The sequence below is a fragment of the Lepidochelys kempii genome, chromosome 5 (genome assembly GCF_965140265.1).
Source record: "Lepidochelys kempii isolate rLepKem1 chromosome 5, rLepKem1.hap2, whole genome shotgun sequence".
NCBI lineage: Eukaryota > Metazoa > Chordata > Testudines > Cheloniidae > Lepidochelys > Lepidochelys kempii.
Genome location: NC_133260.1, coordinates 136,590,756 through 136,612,539, shown reverse-complemented (window position 1 = coordinate 136,612,539; position 21,784 = coordinate 136,590,756). Strand labels below are relative to the sequence as shown.

At 47.1% G+C, this 21,784-nt stretch overlaps 1 protein-coding gene across 6 annotated transcripts in view; it reads left to right on the top strand.

Annotated features, from left to right (window-relative positions):
- Positions 1-21,784, top strand: part of LOC140911914 (class I histocompatibility antigen, F10 alpha chain-like) — a 93,248-nt gene that overhangs the window by 58,246 nt on the left and 13,218 nt on the right. Inside the window, exon 7 of one of the 6 annotated variants that reach the window (XM_073346067.1) lies at positions 17,067-21,779. The exons of 3 other annotated variants lie outside the window; for them this stretch is intronic. In XM_073346067.1, the coding sequence (XP_073202168.1) occupies positions 17,067-17,176 (110 nt within the window). In that variant the 3' untranslated portion in view covers positions 17,177-21,779. Of the gene's footprint in view, positions 1-491; positions 2,485-16,999; positions 21,780-21,784 lie in introns of those variants that run through there. 2 more of the 6 variants (XM_073346068.1, XM_073346072.1) reach the window with 2 other exon arrangements.

Sequence of the window (21,784 nt, the reverse complement as noted above, 5' to 3'; positions counted from 1 at the left end):
AGAGAGACACCTAGTCCAAGTCATTGGACCCTCTAGCAAACCAGCCCCAAGGAGCGGGACAGGGGGGGTTCTGGATCTCTTATTTCCCTTTTATTCACATGGGGGTGCAGGAACAGGTTTGTAGCCAAATCCCCCTTGTTTTATCTGTAATGAATTTAGGTGTGAAAGACTCTAGTGAGAGGGATTTCTCTGTGGCTGCTGACACAGCGTGGGCTGAGCTCAGCTTTTGCAAGGATAACTCCAGCTGCTTCAGAGAACAGTCTCCAGTGAAACTGCAGGGAGGAAGCAGGAGGGACAGAGCCCAGCACTTGGGGCTCCAGGAACCCGGGTCTGTGACCCTGGAGCTACAAGCTTTGTCAGCGGGGTTCGAGATTTTGTCCACTGAACCCTGCAGCCACTAGGGCGACCGTCCTACAGCAGCGTGCACTGTCATTGCAAAACATTCTGGCAGGTTCCCTTTAATAGACGTTGCCTGTGTTTAACTTCTGCAGCTTAACTGAGCCTGTTGGAGTCTGTGCCACGACGTGAGGGGAGCCCAGAGAGGAAGACGGATGAGCTCTGCTCTGTCTCCCTGCAAGAACCAGTCAACCCCTCCCTAGCTTTTCTCTGGCACTTGGAGTGTCCTGTGTGGGATTTCCGGCCTCATCTGTCTGCTCACTGAACCACTTTTTGCTTTTCAGATGTAATAGTTTTCTGTAATAATGTTTTATTTGCACAAAATAATTTCCAAAATTTGAATGGATAAAAACTCTGTTAGTCAGAGTTTAGTATTTGCTAGTGTTCAGTGATGCACTCAGTGCTCTGGCTGCGCAGTGCTGTCTGCATACCCTGGACGGTGCGCTAGATCTGTGAGCAGTAACTGCTTGTGTGTCTATGGTGGGGGACGTCTTCCTTTTCTGTAGAATTTCATGATTATAACATGGTAAATGGCCTGGTCTACTCTCAGCTGGTAGCGCTGTTGCTCTCATCGGCTGAGGCATTTTGTTGGACAGGAATAAGTGTCTGCATTTAATTTATAAGTGCCTCAAATGTCCTTTTCACCATTGATAGAGCCATAGAAATGCCGGGCTACTAGGAATGTCAAGAGGTCGTCAAGTCAAGCCCCTGATCTCAGGCAGCACCAAGTAAACCTAGACCATCCTGGACAGGTGTTTGTCTAACCTGTTGTTGAAAACTTCTAATGACGGGGGTTCTACATCCTCTCTAGGAAACCTGTGTGATGAAGTGGGATATTTTCCTAACATTGCATACGTAGACCGTGCCTCCATTTCCCCAATGCGCTGCATGTCTAACCCAGGTGGGAGGGGAGTGCTATTGTTGCAGAGGACCAGGTGTGACCCAGTCTAGCAGCCTGGACCCCAGACCATGGCCTGGACACTTTCTAACCCAGCGACTGATGACCCGAAGGCCCATCCGAACTTGGAGCCAGTCAGTTATGGGCAGCAGAGAGAACAAAGAGCTGAAGTGAGAGTCACCTGGAGATCTGTTTGCCTGTGAAAGAAGTCAAAGATGGAGGCGGGGCCTTGGAGGTGATATAGGGTGGACCGCAGAAAGAAAATCACCTCTGGGCTGGGAACAAAGAGCGGTCTAAGCCTACCTGGACGGGGACAGACCCAGATGGACACCCCTGAGAACATCTTGTGCTCTGTTCCAGACATACAATAAACCCTTCTGTGCTGCGCTGGCTGAGAATTGCTACAGGCTAGAGAGAGAGAGGCATGCTGGAGGCTCAGATGTGTGGTACTGGTAGGCGGAGGAGAAGCGTACAGCTTAAACCCCGAGCAAAGCGTGACCTTATGTAGGGTCAATACTCTAAAGGCCGGTTCCTACCAAGGGCATATGGAGCCAAGAGAGCACTGGCCTGTGAGTCTGTGACAACCTGTTCCACAGTGAACTGTCCTTATAGCTAGAGAGTTTTTCCTTATGTGTAACCTAAATTCCCCCTTCTCCAACTATCAACTGGAGAGCAATTGATCACCGTCCTCTTCAGAGCAGCCCTTAATACAGGGATAGTTAATTATTTTTTTCAAGGTCCAAATTTCTTGGTCAAGATATATCCACGGCCCAGACTCAAGAGAAACATTTCTCACACCACAAGTGCCCCTGTTCAACGAACACAAACAATGCTGTGAAATATACCCAGGGCCTATGTTGTTTATATTCTTAGTGCATTAAATGAAAAATAAAATCAAACCACTGTATAGCCTGAAAATAACGTCCAGGAAAGATAACGAGGAGTCCCATGGCACCCTAAAGACTAACCGGTTTAATTGGGCATAAGCTTTCATGGGCCCACGAAAGCTTATGCCCAAATAAATCTGTTAGTCTTTAAGGTGCCACCGGACTCCTCGCTGTTTTTTAGGATACAGACTAACACGGCTACCCCCTGATACTTGTCTCCAATTTATCTGAAACATTGAGAAAGTATTTAGAAAAATGTCAAATAGATGCAAATATTAGCATTAAAAATACTTTCAGGCAACAGTTAAGTTGTGTGTGGGTTTTGTCAAATACGGTTATTGTAGGTATATCTGCATAGAGAGAGAGAAACAGATTCAGAACTTTTTCAGCCTTTTGTGGTTTATTTACCATAATTATCAGAGTTTGAAAGAAACACTTAGTACACCTGAACTCTTCATCTTTTATGATTCAAGCCTTTCCACTAACAAACACCCACCCACCACCACTCCCAGATCCTTCTCAGCAGTGCTGCTGCCGAGCCAGTTTGCCTCATTCTGTATTTGTGCATTTGGTTTTCTTTCCCTACGTGGTGCACCCACATTTCTTTGTCGAATTTCATTTTGTTGCCTATTGCCCAGTTCTCCAATTTATCCAAATCCCTCTGAATTTTAGCTCTGTCCTCTGAAGTGTTGGCAACCTCCTTCCCCCCACCCCGCAGCTTTGTGTCATCTGCAGCACTGATCAGTCTGCTCTCCGTACATACATCCAGGTCATTAATAACGATGTTAAACACTGGACCCAGAACAGATCCCTGTGGAACCCCACTAAGACCACCTCTTTTGCCCTCACAATTTACAGCTCTCTCCTCCCCCTCGGGGTGCAATGACCCTCTACGGGTTAACAGGACCTTTTTCCAGTGAAGGAGCCTTTATCACACAGTGAATATTCTTAAACATGTACATGTATTTATTAGCAATCAACAACTAATCAGCAGACTACTAACACTCACCACTCCCACTAAAGCAGACAGACATCTCCTTATGGCCAGTCAGCGTTGTGTCATCTGGGGCTCTGGCTTCTCCACAGTTTGGTCATGCAAGAGTTAAAAATCCTAGCAGTTCTGGTCTTGAGCCGTATCCCCGAGTTACGTTCCAATGAGCTTGTTTTCTCATCCTCATATAGTTAAAATGAGAATTCTTCTTATAATGCCTTCGCCACTTGTTTTACTCAAATCATGACTATACCCTGCATCAGACCAATCATAACCCCTAATGGGCTATAACAATTTCTCTAGCAACAGCAAAACCTTCTAATTTCCGCTTATCAGCAAAAGCAGCTTTTAACTAAAACTCACACGGGCGCCCAGTAAGAACCTTGCAGATACTCCAGGTTAGCGTGTCCATACTCCCTTCTGTTCCAGTGAATCTGTGACGTTCCTGGATCTGTCCCTGTGAGTGATGCTGCAGCTGCACCTGGCACTAGTTGTCCAGTGTGCTCAGGAGCACAGCAGGGGAGCTGCCTCATTCCTTCCCCCGTGGTGGGCTGCATGGACCCACCACAGGCTGGTGAAAGCTGCAGCTGAGAGACAGAGATGGTCTGGAGACCCCTCCCTGACCAGCTTCCGCAGACTGAGCCAAGTCCCTCTGCCTGTCCCATGGAGCCTGCAGGGCTTGCTGGGTTAACGCTAACCTCCTGGGTGACTCTGTATCACACCACAGTGTAACCGGGCCATGCTGGTGGCTCCTCCCTGGGGAATTTGGGTGCTTGGTGCCCAGGGTTCATCTTTCCCAGAGGTAGAAAGTACTGGAGCAGCTAGTGTGAAGGAACAAAATGGACACCGTGTAGAATCAAGCCCGTGGGTTTATTACGCACAGTGCTGGCGGAGTGTCACTTTGCTTATTAGGCTCAGAGACACTGCCAAACAATTGATTACCGTGAATTATATGGATTTTCCATGGGCAGAGGGAAATGACGGGGTAGGTGGTCCCAAGCCCCTGGATAGGTCTAGCAGCAAGACAAGATAAGCACAGTAGCCAATAGTCTGAAAGATTACATAATGTCTCCGCCCATGGTTTCAGGTTAACAAGTAACATACAATTAGTACACAGGTGTTTTTCTTTAAACAATATATAAAGTATATAATATATCTTGAATTCTGATTTGGGGTCCATAGGAATGAAGTAGCTCCTCTGATTGTCCAACAGGTATATACCTGGAGATTAAAGCAGAAAAACATTGAAAAGTACATGGCCATAGAAATTGTGTTTCAAGTTGCTCATTTGCGTTTCCAAAGGCAGACACTGGTATCTGGGGAGGGGAGGAGGATGCCATATCTCATACTGACATACTTGAACCTCTTCCATAAACTCAAGGTTGGTGTGTGGGGAGAGCATGGTTACCTCCATTGCAGAGGAGTATACACAGACCCAGACACAGGGCCTCTTTCATTCCTCTGGTCTGTCTGCATCTTCAGATAAGAGTGCCAATTACTGCTCCCCATCTGGCATTTTGCTGACCATGCATATCTCAGTAAAAGCAAGGTTGTCTTTTGTTTGTTCTGCTTCTCTTAGCCAATATAGTTCACTTTTTACTGGGCCTCTCGGCTGCTTGACCAAACTCTGGACTTTGAGCCTGTAGAAAGAGCTGACAGCCTATATCAGGTTTTTATGTAAACAGCACATGGATTTTGGCCCTTCACAGTGCAAACTTTATAGCCTTCCCCTACACTCATGGGTGGCTGGGCTTAAAGATGCCTCTAAACCAAGCACCTTCACCCCAAAAGGAGATGATTCCCTGACCCATTGCAGGGCGTGAGCAGGCATCAAACAGCTCACTCTGAGCAGGGCCTTGTACCCTTACCTACCCCTATTTCTCCAGAGTTCAAAAGTCAAAATCCCCCTCAACTCTTCCTTTACATTAATATATTAATAGTGTCTAAACTGCATCGACAGTGATTTGCACTAGTTGGTGTGGGAATGGGGGGGCTCAGTGTTGTGGAGCTCCCTGTGCATATCCCCCATCCCAGAGCTCACTCCAGGCTCATCCATACCCCCCTGCGGTCTCCCAGGAGCTGGGGCTGCCTCCTCTCTGTGTGATGAGTTCCCTTCTTGATGGAGGGCTGTTGCAGCTGCTGTGATCTGGTGTAGTTTCACTCTGTTGTGGCTGTGATGATGACTGTGCCAGTTTCAGGCAGCCCAGTGGCTCTGTGCAGGAGCGGCTCATGGGATGTTTTGATCTAGAACAGGAGTTCTAAAACTTCATTGCACCATGACCCCGTTCTGACATCAAAAATTACTACATGTCCCCAGGAGGGGGGACTGAAGTCCAAGCCCACCTGAGCCCCACTGCTCTGGGTGTGGGGTTGAAGCCCCAGGGCTTCAGTCCCAGGCGGGGGGGGGGGGGGGGGGGACTGTAACCTGTGCCCCATTACCTAGCGCTGAAGCCCTCAGCAAGTCTAAGCGAGCCTGGTGACCCCATTAAAATGGGTTTGCAGCCCACTTTGGGGTCCTGACCCACAGTTTGAGAACAACTGATCTAGAAAGTTAAAATGTTTCATAGATTCATAGATATTTAGGTCAGAAGGGACCATTATGATCATTTAGTCTGACCTCCTGCACAACGCAGGCCACAGAATTCCACCCACCACTCCTGCGAAAAACCTATGTCTGAGCTATTGAAGTCCTCAAATCGTGGTTTAAAGACTTCAAGGAGCAGACAATCCTCCAGCCAAGTGACCAGTGCCCCATGCTACAGAGGAAGGCGAAAAACCTCCAGGGCCTCTTCCAACCTGCCCTGGAGGAACATTCCTTCCCAACCTCAAATATGGCGATCAGCTAAACCCTGAGCATATGGGCAAGATTCACCAGCCAGATACTACAGAAAATTCTTTCCTGGGTAACTCAGACCCGAACATCTAATATCCCATCACAGGCCATTGGGCCTATTTACCACGAATATTTAATTACCAAAACAATGTTATCCCATCATACCATCTCCTCCATAAACTTATCGAGTTTAATCTTAAAGCCAGACAGATCTTTTGCCCCCACTGCTTCCCTTGGAAGGCTATTCCAAAACTTCACTCCTCTGATGGTTAGAAACCTTCGTCTAATTTCAAGTCTAAACTTCCTGGTGGCCAGTTTATATCCATTTGTTCTTGTGTCCACATTGGTACTGAGCTTAAATAATTCCTCTCCCTCTCCAGTATTTATCCCTCTGATATATTTATAGAGAGCAATCATATCTCCCCTCAACCTTCTTTTAGTTAGGCTAAACAAGCCAAGCTCCTTGAGTCTCCTTTCATAAGACAAGTTTTCCATTCCTCGGATCATCCTAGTAGTCCTTCTCTGTACCTGTTCCAGTTTGAATTCATCCTTCTTAAACATGGGAGACCAGAACTGCACACAGTATTCCAGGGGAGGTCTCACCAGTGCCTTGTATAATGGTCTAAAACCTCCTTATCCCTACTGGAAATACCTCTCCTGATGCATCCCAAGACTGCATTAGCTTTGTTCATGGCCATATCGCACTGGCGGCTCATAGTCATCCTATGGTCAACCAATACTCCAAGGTCCTTCTCCTCCTCCGTTACTTCTAATTGATGTGTCCCCAGTTTATAACTAAAATTCTTGTTATTAATCCCTAAATGCATGACCTTACACTTCTCACTATTAAATTTCATCCTATTACTATTACTCCAGTTTACAAGGTCATCCAGATCCTCCTGTAGGATATCCCTGTCCTTCTCTAAATTGGCAATACCTCCCAGCTTTGTATCATCCACAAACTTTATTAGCACACTCCCACTTTTTGTGCCAAGGTCAGTAATAAAAAGATTAAATAAGATTGGTCCCAAAACTGATCCTTGAGGAACTCCACTGGTAACCTCCCTCCAGCCTGACAGTTCACCTTTCAGTAGGACCCGTTGTAGTCTCCCCTTTAACCAATTCCTTATCCACCTTTCAATTTTCCTATTGATCCCCATCTAATTTAACTAATAATTCCCCATGTGGCATGGGATCAAACGCCTTACTGAAATCTAGGCAAATTAGATCCACTACATTTCCTTTGTCTAAAAACTCTGTTACTTTCTCAAAGAAGGACATCAGGTTGGTTTGGCACAATCTACCTTTTGTAAAATCATGTTGTATTTTGTCCCATTTACCATTGACTTCAAGTCCTTAATTACCTTCTCCTTCAAAATGTTTTCCAAGACCTAGCATACTACAGATGTCAAACTAACAGGCCTATAGTTACCTGGATCACTTTTTTCCCTTTCTTAAAAATAGGAACTATGTTAGCAATTCTCCAATCATATGGTAGAACCCCTGAGTTTAGATTCATTAAAAATTCTTGCTAATGGGCTTGCAATTTCATGTGCCAATTCCTTTAACATTCTTGGATAAAGATTATCTGGGCCCCCCGATTTAGTCCCATTAAGCTGTTTGAGTTTCGCTTCTACCTCAGATATGGTAATATCTACCTCCACATCCTCATTCCCATTTGTCATGCTACCATTATCCCGAAGATCCTCTTTAGTCTTATTAAAGACTGAGGCAAAGTATTTGTTTAGATATTGGGCCATGCCTAGATTATCCTTGACCTCCACTCCATCCTCAGTGTTTAGCGGTCCCACTTTTCTTTCTTTGTTTTCTTCTTATTTATATAGCTATAGAACCTTTTACTATTGGTTTTAATTCCCTTTGCAAGGTCCAACTCTACTTGACTTTTAGCCTGTCTCACTTTATCCCTACATGTTCTGACTTCAGTAAGGTAGCTTTCCTTGCTGATCCCTCCCTTCTTCCACTCACTGTATGCTTTCTGCTTTTTCTTAATCACCTCTCAGAGATGCTTGCTTATCCAGCTTGGTCTACAACTCCTGCCTATGAATTTTTTCACCTTTCTTGGGATGCAGGCTTCCAATAGCTTCTGCAGTTTTGATTTAAAATAATCCCAGGCCTCCTCTACCTTTAGATCCATAAATTCTTCAGTCCAATCCACTTCCCTAACTAATTTCCTTAATTTTTGAAAATCAGCCCTTTTGAAATCAAAAACCCTAGTTGCAGATAATCCTTCCGTTCAGTTTGAACTGAATTAGTTCATGATCACTTGAGCCAAGATTGTCCCCTACAACCATTTCTTCTATGAGGTTCTCACTACTCACCAAAACCAAATCTAAAATGGCATCCCCTCTAGTCGGTTCAGCAACTACTCGATAAAGGAATCCATCAGCTATCGCATCTAGGAACATCTGAGCCCTATTATTATTATTAGCACTCGTCCTCCAGTCTATATCTGGGAAGTTAAAGGCTCCCATGATCACACAGTTTCCATTAGTGTTTACTTCATTAAAAACATTAAAGAGGGCTCTATCCATATCCAAATTAGATCCCGGCGGTCTACAGAACACCCCAAGCACCATCCCAGGGGAGGCTCTAGTAGTTTTCTTACCCAATGTAATTTTTGCCCAGATGGACTCTGTCTTATCCATTCCATCGCTTCTTATTTCTTTACATTCTACCTCCTCATTGATAGACAATGCTACTCCACCACCTTTACCTTTATTTCAGTCTTTCCTAAACAGCACAGACCCTTCAATACCCGTAGCCCAGTCATGACGACTATTCCACCCTGTTTCTGTTCTCCCTAGAATATCTGGTTTCACGTCCTGCACCAGTAGCTCTAGTTCCTCCATTTTGTTACCTCGGCTCCTCGCACTGGTGTACAAACATCTTCATTTTTGCTGTTTGGCCTCGCTCACGTTCTGTACCCAATGAGGCACGGTCATTCTACAGCCAGTAGAACCTATTAGACGGGTATCCACACTGCCCTTCCTCCTTATATACATTCTCCCACCCATGGCTATATCCTCTCTTACTTCGTTTTCTTCCCTCTCAATGCTAAAATCCGGCATGGAGATTACCTGGGCATCTCCCAACCATCTCCCCCCAAATTCCTAGTTTAAAGCTCTCTTAATCAGTTGTGCCAGCCTCCATCTTAGAAGTCTATTTCCTTCTCTACTCAGATGAAGTCCATCCCGAGAGAACTGTCCTCTGTCCATGAATGCCTCCCAGTGGCCATACATCCCAAAGCCATCCTTATAGCACCACTGCCTAAGCCATCTGTTCGATAGTCATAATCTTGTCACACCTTTGTTGCCCTTTTCTAGGAACAGGCAGAATCCCCCTAAAGATCACTTGAGCCTCGATTTCCTTAAGCGTCTTCCCCAGCCTAGCATAGTCTCCCTTAATACTTTCCAGCGAGAATCTAGCCATATCATTTGTTCCCACATGAAGGATAATTAGGGGATTATTTCCCGCTCCCTTTAGGATGCTTTTTTCAACCTCAGGTCTACATCCTGTATCTTAGCACCTGGAAGACAGCACACCCTCCTGTTCTCTGGATCAGCTCTGGTTACAGGCCTGTCTATTCTTCTCAGTAAAGAGTCCCCAATCACATAGACCTGCCTTTTCCTGGTGACGGTGCTATTCTCCAGTCTATCCCCTGTTCCCTCTGGCTGCAAGAATTTTCCATTCCTATTCTTCCTTGTAATCCTCTTCAACCCATCCTGTATCCTCCTGGGGCTCAGATTTGGTGTAGTCTCCATTGACTCTTCCCCTTTTCCTATAGGACTAGCTGCTCTTCTCTTCTTCCTTGCCCTTCCACCTTCAGTGACTACCTGCTGAGCCCCTTTTTCATTTTCCAACTCTGCAAACCTATACTTGAGCTCTATTTCTCCTTCACTAGCCCGTCTTTTCCTCTGCCTGGTTCTTTTAGTCACATGCTTCCACTGACCACTTCCCTCACCCAGTCTCCCCTCAGAATTCCCCAGTCCTGCTTCCATCTGCAAGTCTGAGCTTTTCCCTTCAGATACCTCATGTCTTTGCTCCATAATCTGCTCAAACCCCTTTCTAAACTCAACCAGACTTTCCACCTGCATCTCCAAACCTCGGATCTTTTCCTCCATCAGCTCTAGGGACATCAGCTCTAGGGACATGCAGACAAAACTCTTACCAGGTGCCCCCTCCAGGATCATGGACATACCACAGCTTCCACATCCAGTCATCTCCATTGTGTCTTCCACGACATGGGTCACTCCCACTGCTGCCTCTGTGTCTGTCATACCCTTCCCACCTAAACCCTGTTCATCTGGGAAACACAAACCACACCCAAAACCCCACCCCCCACAGCAAAGCCAAACCCCCAACAAGCACCACAAGACAAACTCCCCTTGCAAACTCCCCCTCAGATTCCCCTGTTTACAGCTCTGCTTGCTGGCTCCTGGACTGCTGCAGCTGTCTGGGCCGCTGGCTGGCTGGCTCCCTTTTAGGGCCCCTGGTACCTAAGTAGCAGCTGCCCTTAATGATTTTATAAAAGAGAATGTTTTACATAGTCTATTCTGATATGCGAGTAGTAGCCGTGAAATACAAGAAATCATGTAAAAATAATCTACTAAAATAACTAAATGAAATTTCAAAATTGTTATATTTTCTAAAATGATTTTTTTTCTTTTTTAAAAAATTCTCTCAGTGGCAGTTTAAAAAAAAATTTATTTTCATTCTGAATTGAATCAAAAGCAAATTTCAACATGTTAAAATTCCCCATAAAATAGAAATTCAAGGTTCTGACCAGCTCTCCCCATAATTCCTGCCTCCCAGCCCCCATTATAACAAGGCTTTCACTTTCATTATCACAGCCAATGCTGGTCAAACTATAATGCAATTAAGACAGTTTAATAGAGCCTGATGAAGAAACCAGGGATAGTCTGTTCTCTGTTTGTACAGCGCCTAGCGCAATGGGACCCTGGTTCATGCCCATGGCCACTATGGTAAACATAGGATAAAGGACAGTTCTGTGGGCAGAGGGATCTTGAATGCTGGGAGTGGGGTGTGAAGCGTCCTGGAGCCAGCAGAGGGCAGCAACAACCTCCTGACAGACCTGTACTCCAGCTCCTATTTCCGGGGTCATTAGTCGTGTACTGGAAAATGCACAAAGAGCAGGACTGACCTGCCTCTACCACAGTGTGATCCTCACACAGAAACTCCAGCTCCGGCACAACACTTCACAGGGAAGCTGTATTTTCTGGGGGAAAATTAGCTAAATATAGGGTTAAAAACCAATCATTTCTTAAAAGGGCCCCTCGTGTCTCACTTTCCTAACCTAGCCTTTCTCAAAGGCCAGATGAGATGATCAGAATGGGGCCTTCTGTCCTCAATATCTTGGAATTGGGGGAAGGTGCAAACTTGAAATGTTAGTAGCCACTTCTTCATTCTAACCCTAATTGGGCCACATTGATCTGTATTTATTTATTTATTTATTTTAATATGACGCTAAATAGTGTGAAGGGGGCAACCTGCATTCATCACCTAAGTGGCCATCAAGGTCAGCAGTGAGAATATTTAGAGCTGACCCCAGCAATCTCTTCCATCAGCACTGGTTTGGTTTCGGCCATTTTCTAGTAGGGATCTATGAGGAGAGAGGACCAATGATTCCCAAAGCATGTTTACAAAGGACCCCTGGCACTACACAGAGCGGCCAAAGGCTTCAGGGGTCTGATAAGATCGCCAGCGAAGAACATAGACTGAACTTCCTGTGGAACCATCTGCAGGACTGAGCTGAAGATCGATACGGCTGGTGCTCAGTCTGCAAGGAGGCTACAGCCCTGTGGGATTTGTCTTGGGGAAGATTAGGATGATTTAGTGGGAAATTGATCCAAGACAGTAATTCATTATTCTACACAAAGGGAAGACAATAGGTATCGCATGGCTGGCTACTTCCATTTTCTGGTGCTCTCAGCCTGGCTCAGTACAGCCAGTCTGCTGGTGTAGGGTGTGTCCACACTAGACAAGAGGTGTTTCTCACAGTGTGTCAGGGAACATGGGCTAAAATCCTAGTGAAGACAAGGCCATGTGTAATCTCCACTCACGTTAACAGGTCAAGGGACAGCCTAGCGGGGAGCCTTGTCTTTAACTTGACCTGCTAACTCGTGTTAAACTGACACCTACCTCATCTTCACTCAGATGTCAGCTCCTGTTAGTCACTGTGTTTGGTGTAAGACATGGCAGGAAAACAGCTCTTCTCCTGGTACAGACAAGGCCCTAGGGAGGCAGGCTCAGCACCGTGGGAGGGGGAACTGAGACACAGGGGTCCATGGGCTGTGAGATGGGGAGAAGGGGGAGCTGTCTGAGGCCAGTGAGAGGAACCCGTGATCTGGGTGGTTTCCTGGTGGGGAAGCTGTGGGAACCTCTCAGCCGGCAATTACTCTCCCCATGTAGGTTTCCGTACGCTCCCCCTCCCCCACACATCGGGGGAGGGGAAGTCATGCAGCTGACGCTGTGTGGGTGCAGCAGTGAACAGCTCTGCACCCCCCCTTGGCTCCCCCAGACAGGGAACTAGCTACAGCTCTCCAGGAGCTCCCCCAGTACAGGGCACTGGAGGCTCTGATGGCGGGTGGGGGGAAGGGGAACATGAACGGGGGCATGGATGGATGAGGGGGCTGACCGGCTTGTCCGTCACAGATTGACAGGCTCTGTGCTCTGCTCAGCCTTTAAACAGGCTCCTGGGAGTGACCAGGCCCCAAGATTCATGCTGACCCACAAGGACAGGCCCTGTAGCCTGAATGACTCTGGGACTGGGCCTTTGGCCTCCAGCACCTCCTGCTTCCCACCGTTTACACCTACAGAGAATCCACCTTTGTTTACCTTCTTGTGCAGACTTTACCACCCAGATCCGCAGTGATTTTTCAGCTCCCAGCTCCTGTTTATTTCAATGGGAACGAGGCACTTAAATCCCTTTGAGGTTCTGGCCCCACTGTCTTAGGAACCCAGTCAGTATTCTGCAAAACAGCCTTTGAGAACAAAGGAGCATTTATTAATCCCCTGGAATCCAGTAGGAGAAGGTTTGTAGGTTAGTGTGGCAAAGGGACGCTCAAGGCAGAGTCCATATGGGTAGGAGCAAGGCCCCAAGACACCAGGCAGTTCTCAGCTCCATCTTCACTCTCTTTGTGTGTCTGCAACAGCCGCATTAAGACTTGTCTCCTCACACCTGTCCTTCCTTTAGCTCCAGGTGCAGCCTTTTCACTTTGCTTCTCTGCAGAGTTGGGGGAAGTCACCTGCTCTGAGACCGCGTCTACACCTAAAATTTAGATCAACCTAAGCTTCTGAAGCATTCATGGCCTGTGTGACAGATAGGCTGACCTAACCCCCACTGAAGGCACCTAGGTGGATGAAAGAAAAAGACCCTGTAAACCTGTAGCTGCTAATGGTGTAGACATGCCTTTAGTCCCAGTAGTTCTTAAAAACAATCATACCCTGGGCTGCTCCCCTTGCCCAGGCATTGCCCAGCTCTGTCCCAGCAGTGACCCGAGTTTCTTTGAAAAGGCAGAGGCCCTTGATATACTCCACAACTGTGCTGATGACTCAAAGATCTACCTCTGCTCGTGACCTGTCTCCTTCTCTCCAGATGAAAATCTCGGCCTATGTCTCTGTCTCCTTGTGGATGTCTCATCATTGTCTCAAGATAAATGTGGCAAAAACAGAGCTCCTAATCTACCCCCACCTCCCGCCCCCAGTTCTCCCTGCTACCGCCTTTCTCAATCACTATGGGCACCACCAGCCTCTTGCCTGTCACTCAGGCCCATAACTTGGGTGTCATTTTGGTCTCAGACCTCTCTGTAGGTTCTCACATTGACGTTCTGTCGAAATCTTGCTGAGTCTTTAAGAATTCTCAGCTCACCACGACAGCTGTAACTCCCATCCCCCATGCTGCCCCCCACACTTGGCAGAAGCCCCCATCAACACCCGCACGGCTACCTTATTAGCCTCCTTCAAATCCCTCCAAGGTGTCTGCAAAAAACCTGACTATGGTGAGTTGCTGGTGTCCTGTTATCACAGCTGATCGTGCTGACCAGTGTTGTCCCATTGCTTCCTTGTGCTCCTCTGTCTGTCTCCATCTATTGTTTCTTGAATTAGTGTCGTGCCCCCTCTCCACCCGGTTACCTTCTTTCATGCTAATCTGGGAACAGTTTTGATGGACAGGTCTGGGTTCTTCTGGATCCCGCCACCCACCCAGCAGGGTGTATCTTCTTTATGTTTCCCTATGAATGTATTTGGCGGTGGCTCCAGCACTCTCACTCCTTCCTGGCAGGGTCCCCAAGGTGGCTTGGGAGGAAAATGCCAACCACAGGGTAACCCCCACTTACTTGCCAGAAAGTTGGAGACTTCCAAGAAATAACACAAATACATAGAATATACTCAACACAGTAATTATATTAAACAGGAGACAAATATAACATAACAGGGTAAAACACTATTCTTCGTGCCCACGCTGACAATACCCGTGACTTTCCCCAGTCACGTGACCTGATGAAGGAAATGTAAGAATAGTGTCCCATTGGTATGCGTACTTTGTTGGGGCCCTTGATGACCTATGACCACGATATCTTCTCTGCAGTTGTTTAGCAGGGTGGCTGACTGGGTTCAGTACAGCCCAAAGGACTCACAAGCGGGAGGAGGTGGTAAGTCCCTCCACAGGTTTAATATGCAGCTGGTGATAAAATCCCCAAACCCGTACTCCCTGGCTTGAGGACACAGTTCAAGGAGTAGGGGGTCCCCAAAACAAATTCCCGGACTGACTAACTAAAAGATGGTGCATTCACAAACTCCATGAATGATCCTCGGATTCAGAGATGACTCTGGACTCCTCGGTCACGGCCCAGGGGCTGATCTCTGCTGGCAAGGTCTCTTCAGGCCCGAGTCAGGCGGCTTTGTCCCGGGATTTCCCCTCACCACCCAGGGGTGCAGGGCTCAAGGTGCAGATTACAGAACTGGACTAAACTCCAAAATGTCGTCTCCTAGCCGAGCGTCCAGACACACTCCCTGCAGGCCAGCCCTGGACTAGCAGCCAGAGCAGAGCTGGCCATGTGGTGACTGGTCTCCCCTAGGGAGCTGGGGGTGAACTCAGCCTGGCTGGGGAAGTTTCCCAGAAAAATTCTACAAACTGGGAGTCATCAGTAGAGAGGGAAAAGCCCAGCGGAGGGATCTGCTGTCAGGTCCCTAGAGGCCAGTTGTCGGGGGAATGCTGCATGCTGGCCTGGGACCCTCCAGCTCCCCACACAGCCAGGCCTGCCTAATATGCTGTTGGCCTTCTTGGCAACAAGGGCACACTGTTGACTCATATCCAGCTTCTTGTCCACTTCTCACCCCTAGGTCCTTTTCTGCAGAACTGCTGCCGAGCCATTTGGTCCCTAGTCTGTAGCGGTGCATTGGATTCTTCCGTCCTAAGTGCAGAACTCTGCATTTGTCCGTGTTGAACCTCATCAGATTTCTTTGAGCCCAATCCTCCAATGTGCCTAGATCACTCTGGACCCTATCTGTACCCTCCAGCATATCTACCTCTCCCCCCAGTTCAGTGTCATCCACAAACTTGCTGAGGGTGCAATGCAACCCAGCATCCAGATCATTAATGAAAATGTTGAACAAAACCAGCCTCAGGACCAACCCTTGGGGAACTCTGCTTGATACCAGCTGCCAACTAGACATGGAGCCGTTGATCACTACCCGTTGAGCCCGACAATCTAGCCAGCTTTCTATCCACCTTATAGTCCATTCATCCAAAGCATATTTCTTCAATTTGTTGGCAAGAATACTGTGGGAGACCGTATCAAAAGCTTTGCGAAAGTCAAGGTATATCATTTTCACCGCTTTCCCCATATCCACAGAGCCAGTTACCTCATCCTAGAAAACAATCAGGTTGGTCAGGCATGATTTGCTCTTGCTAAATCCATGTTGACTATTCCTAATCAGCTTCCTATCCTCCAAGTGCTTCAAAATGGAGTCCTTGAGGCCCTGCTCCATGATTTTTCCAGGGACTGAGGTGAGGCTGACCAGTCTGTAGTTCCCCAGATTCACCTTCTTCCCTTTTAAAAAGATGGGCACTATATTTGCCTTTTTCCAATCGTCCAGGACCTCCCGCGATCGCCATGAGTTTTCAAAGATAATGGCCAATGACTCTGCAATCACATCAACCAACTCCTTTAGCACTCTCGGATGCATTGCAACTGGCACCATGGACTTGTGCATGTCCAGCTTTTCTAAATAGTCCTTAACCTGTTCTTTCTCCACTGACAGCTGGTCACCTCCTCCCCACACTGTGCTGCCCAGTGCAGCATTCTGGAAGCTGACCTTGTCTGTGAAGGCCAAGGCAAAAAAAGCATTGAGTGCTTTAGATTTTTCCACAGCATCTCTCACTAGGTTGCCTCCCCATTCAGTAAGGGTCCCACACTTTCCCTGACCTTCTTCTTGTTGCTAACATACCTGTAGAAGCCCTTCTTGTTACCCTTCACATCCCTTGCTAGTTGCAACTCCAATTCTGCTTTGGCCTTCCTGTTAAGTCAATTGGGTTGCCTGAGATATTTGCTATTCTTTCCGCACATTGGGATGAGAATTCACACAGGCAAGAAATCCTAAAAGTGCCCTGACTAGGGATTCGCCAAGTGAATATCATCTTTGCCATTTCCCATGAACGTCGGAGCATCAGGCCAGGCTGGAGTGGCCATGTAATGCGGATATGCAATGGTTATAAGGCAGAGAATAAATCACATTCCCGGAACAGAGTCGTGTAGGGCAAGAGGCTGAGATAAGATTCCCACATTGTGATGGGATTTGTTTATGATTTTTCAAGAAGCTCTGAATGTCCTCTGATCAGCTCCTCCATCAACACAATTTGTCAGTTCAGGCCATAGTCGAGGAGCACTTGCTAACACTAACCCTGACATAGCAGCATCCACAAGTAATGGTCTCTATCATCTCCCCTTGGCTAGGAGATGCTGTTCCTTCCTGGCAGACAAAAATCTGGCCTCAGTTACTTACAGCTTTGTCACCCCTCAGCGGGGCTGCAGCAATGTGATCTGCGTGGCCATGAAACCATCAGTGCCGGGGGACCTTCAGCTAGTGCAGAATGCTGCAGTGCATCTTCTCTGCAACACAAGCTCCTGTGAACATATCACGCCTGTCCTCCACTCCCTGCATGGCCTGCCCACCGAATATCAAATTGTGTTCAAGATCTTGGGCCTTGTCTTCTGGGTGCTCCATGGCCTCAGCCGAGGTTATATAAAAACTTCCTAAAGCTCTGTGATGAAGACCACACACAGCAACTTTCATTGCTACTCAAGCACAATGCAACAGGCCACAATAAGTGTAATGTTTATTTGTGCGGGAGAGAGAACTGTCTTTGTGGCCGGTCTCAGGTGGTGGAATGAACTCCCACAGGAACTAAGGATCGTCACCAACCTGACCATCATTTACTCCTAGTGCTTGGACTTTGCTTTCTCTAGTATAAATACTTATCAACACGCTCACTTATCGCAACAAACATAGCAGAACTCTTCCACTGCACACGCTTCTCCCCCAGAAAGGATGAAAGAACAAAAAACATGGGACAGAAGGTTGCTTATCACACTACTGAAAGGTGCTCAGACACTGTGGGGAGGAACATGGTATGAGCACCAATAGAGAACAGAAGAGACTTTTGCTGCCACTCAGCTACAACCTTATTATCTTATTCTCTGTGACTTTTCATTTATGCTTGACAGTAAATTATTTAATAAAATGGATACATTCAGGAGCAATAATGGTGTCCACTAGGTGTGAAATGCAATGCCCTGACCAAGGCTTAGTGGGGATGATGGTTTATTTGTGATTTTCTTGCTTTGCACGAGGAGGAATAACATGGGTCTGAGTTTCTCAGAATCATTCATCTCCAGAGGAGAATAATGCAAAAATGGGCCTTCATGGGGTGAGACGGGACCTTCAGGAAAGTCTCTTGACATGTTTCTTTTAAATTACAGAGCCTAGGAGGGCTCTGCTGTTTATTCCCTACAGGTACCATGCATTCCTAGATCTAGACGGGTTATCCAGATGACTGAAGTGCTGATTGTTCCCTTTAGAGTTACACACTGCCACTGTCATGGGTCTGTAGTTCTCCTTCATTATACATGTCTCCTCTACAAAGCCCTGGACTAAGAATGTGAAATCCATGACCACATTTCTTGTACCTACTCCGCAGGGTTGGGGGATTAATCCGCAGACATTTAGAATCCAGATGCATTAACTACAATATGTTTCTTTTCTGATTAGCTTTCTACTTCATTTTTTTATAAAGGCACTTATCAGAAAAAATATCAAAATGTTCACTTCAGAGTCATGACAGAGAAAAGATATTGAATCTAATTCCCTGGTATCTCAAAATACCTGATCAACCTAGAATGGAACAAAAATGATAATTAGAGAGTCTGTTAGACAGTTAACTGGCTGCTTTTATGAACTCGTGGTAATGTCGAGTGAAAGAAACTTCACAGTGTACTTACAGCCCCTGCGCTAGGAAGGGAATCCAGGTGGTTTCATCTAAAGGAGAATAGGAAAGAAACTCTGATCTTAGGCCTTGTCTGCACAGGACAGGTTTTCCTGTCTATGTTTTTCTACCACACCTGTATGAGTCCAGAGACAGGGCACAAGCAAACAACTTCCCTTCTGAACCAGTGCGTCTGGTGTTGTGATGTTGTTAAATTACTTTGCCGCATTCTGAGCAGGTATCTCATGATGCAATGTTCTACCCACCCCCCTGCACCTGGACCACCCCGCCAAGCTCCCCCAGTGCCCGGATCCGTCCACTGAGTCCCCGGTACCCAGACATGCCTGCCAAGCCCCAATCATCTTCCCCGGAGCTCCCTGCAGAGTCCCCTTCCCCCTGCACCCAGATGCCCCCCACACCCACACTGAGGCAACTGCACTCACAGTGCCCCACACAGAACCTTCTCCCTGCACATCTGCATCACCCCATATTAAGCCCTTCCCCACTTGGATCCTGCCAGACTGAGCCTGCCTGCCCGCACCTGGATTGGGGGCAGGACTGGGCATGTGTGCGAGACTCTGTCCTTCTCATTTGCTAGCTCGGTGCACCCAGCATGGAATCATAGAATCATAGAATCATAGAATATCAGGGTTGGAAGGGACCTCAGGAGGTCATCTAGTCCAACCCCCTGCTCAAAGCAGGACCAGTCCCCAATTAAATCATCCCAGCCAGGGCTTTGTCAAGCCTGACCTTAAAAACCTCTAAGGAAGGAGATTCCACCGCCTCCCTAGGTAACGCATTCCAGTGTTTCACCACCCTCCTAGTGAAAAAGTTTTTCCTAATATCCAACCTAAACCTCCCCCACTGCCACTTGAGACCATTACTCCTTGTCCTGTCCTCTTCTACCACTGAGAATAGTCTAGAACCAGCCTCTCTGGAACCACCTCTCAGGTAGTTGAAAGCAGCTATCAAATCCCCCCTCATTCTTCTCTTCTGCAGACTAAACAATCCCAGTTCCCTCAGCCTCTCCTCATAAGTCATGTGTTCCAGACCCCTAATCATTTTTGTTGCCCATAGCTGGACTCTCTCCAGTTTATCCACATCCTTCTTGTAGTGTGGGGCCCAAAACTGGACACAGTACTCCAGATGAGGCCTCACCAATGTCGAATAGAGGGGAACGATCACGTCCCTCGATCTGCTGGCTATGCCCCTACTTATACATCCCAAAATGCCATTGGCCTTCTTGGCAACAAGGGCACATTGCTGACTCATATCCAGCTTCTCGTCCACTGTCACTCCTAGGTCCTTTTCCGCAGAACTGCTGCCTAGCCGTTCGGTCCCTAGTCTGTAGCTGTGCATTGGAGGGGCAGGCAGGGTCCAAAGGTGATTCTGTGGCAGGCCTGGCCCTTGTGCTGTTTCACTGCTGTGCAGATTGCTGGATTGGGGCTGGAGCCCGGGCTCTAGGACCTTACAGGGTGCGAGGGTCTCAGAGCTCTGGCTCTAGTCTGAGCCCAGAAGTCTGCACAGCAATGAAACAGCCCCATAGCTCAAGCCCCAGAAGCCTAAGTCAACTCAGCTGGCATGGGCCAGCCTGTTGTATCAACCAGGCAAGGTACGAACAAGCTTCAACTGGACTTTATTTTCAAAGTGGAAACCTCTTTACCAAGCTGCTGCTGCACCCTCTGTAGCTCTCTCCCAGCCTCGCAACTCCTCCCCCCTCCTTCCTGTTTCCTGTCCTTTCAGACTCCCAACAGCCAGTGCTCCCAATTCTAATAATCACAAGCAACATCTGAACACCACATTCCCTCCTCTGTTAAGAAACTCTCCCAATTAAAATAAACATTATTGTTCTAACCACAGGAACAAGTATGAAACAAGACACTATACTGTTGGCAGAAATATGACACTGAAAACGCTGGAGATACTACATAACCTAGTCTCTGGTCCAGACAGGTGGTCGTCTGGGTCTGACAGGCCGTCCGTCAAGCCCCGGGTGCAGTGCAATGTCTTGTTCTGTTGGTACTACGGTGAAGTCATCCCATGCAGACTGGGTGTTGGCATAATCTCCTCTTGGTGCATAGGCAGGTGCCAGATAAGAAGCATTCCATACCCGCCCATCAGAAAGTTGATAGGTGCAAGGTCCCTTCTTCTCCATGATTTTAAGAGGAGCTGTGAATTTATGGTCCCCTTTGCGTAAAATTCCAGGGTTTCGTATTCTAACAAAGGAACCACACTCAAACTTTGGTTCCTTAGCACCCTGCCGCTTGTCTATGAAAGCCTTAGACTTTGTTTGGTTCTGTTCAACTGTTTTTCTCACATCATCCTCTTTTGGGGCATCAGGTCGTGCCTTTAACAATCCGGCAATGTTCAGTTTAGTATTCATCTGTTTCCCACGCAGTAACTCTGCGGGTGATCTTTGCGTGGTGGTATGTCATGTAGCCTGCTATGCTTGCAAGAAAATCAATAGTGAAGGGTATCCGCAATCACCCTTCTAGTTTAGCCGTTTGCAAACTCTCTTCCAAACTTCTGTTAAACCATTCAATTTCCCCATTGGCTTGAGGGTAATATAGGGATGACCTTCTGTGTAAAATGTTCCTCTCTGCTAGAAAAGTTTCAAAGTAAATTGAAAGTAAATTGACTACCATTATCTGAAACCAGTTCTTTGGGGTTACCTTCCCTGCTAAAAACTGAAGAGAGGAACTTAATTACTGTAGCAGAAGAGAGTTGTGATGTAAATGCTACCTCAGGCCATTTACTGAAATAGTCTATTAAAGTGATGGCTTAATGGCAGTCAATTGGAGCAGTATCAAAGGGACCTACAATGTCAATCTCCACTTTTTCCGATGCAGATGCAGGAAGAGGAACAAGCTATAATGGAGGGGTACATGTCACTGCTGTCTTATCATACATTTGGCAAGTGACACAGGATTTTATGAGTGCTTCAGTTTGAGAGTCCATCCCTGGCCTCCAATACAGATCCCGTAGTCGTTGTTTGGTTCGGACACTTCCTGGATGAGTATTGTGTGCCAAGTGTATGAGTTTTGACTGTAATTCTTCTGGCACAGGGAGCCGGTGTGTACCTCGTAGCACACAGCCATCAAACAAAGAAAGTTCATCCCAAACTCTAAAATAAGGCAGCAAAACTGGATCAAGGTTTTTAGGGTGACTGGGCCATCTCTTTGTCAGAAATTCCCGTAGTTTTTGTTGAATTGGACACGCTGAACAAGCAGCTTGAAATTGTTCTCTTGTAACTGCA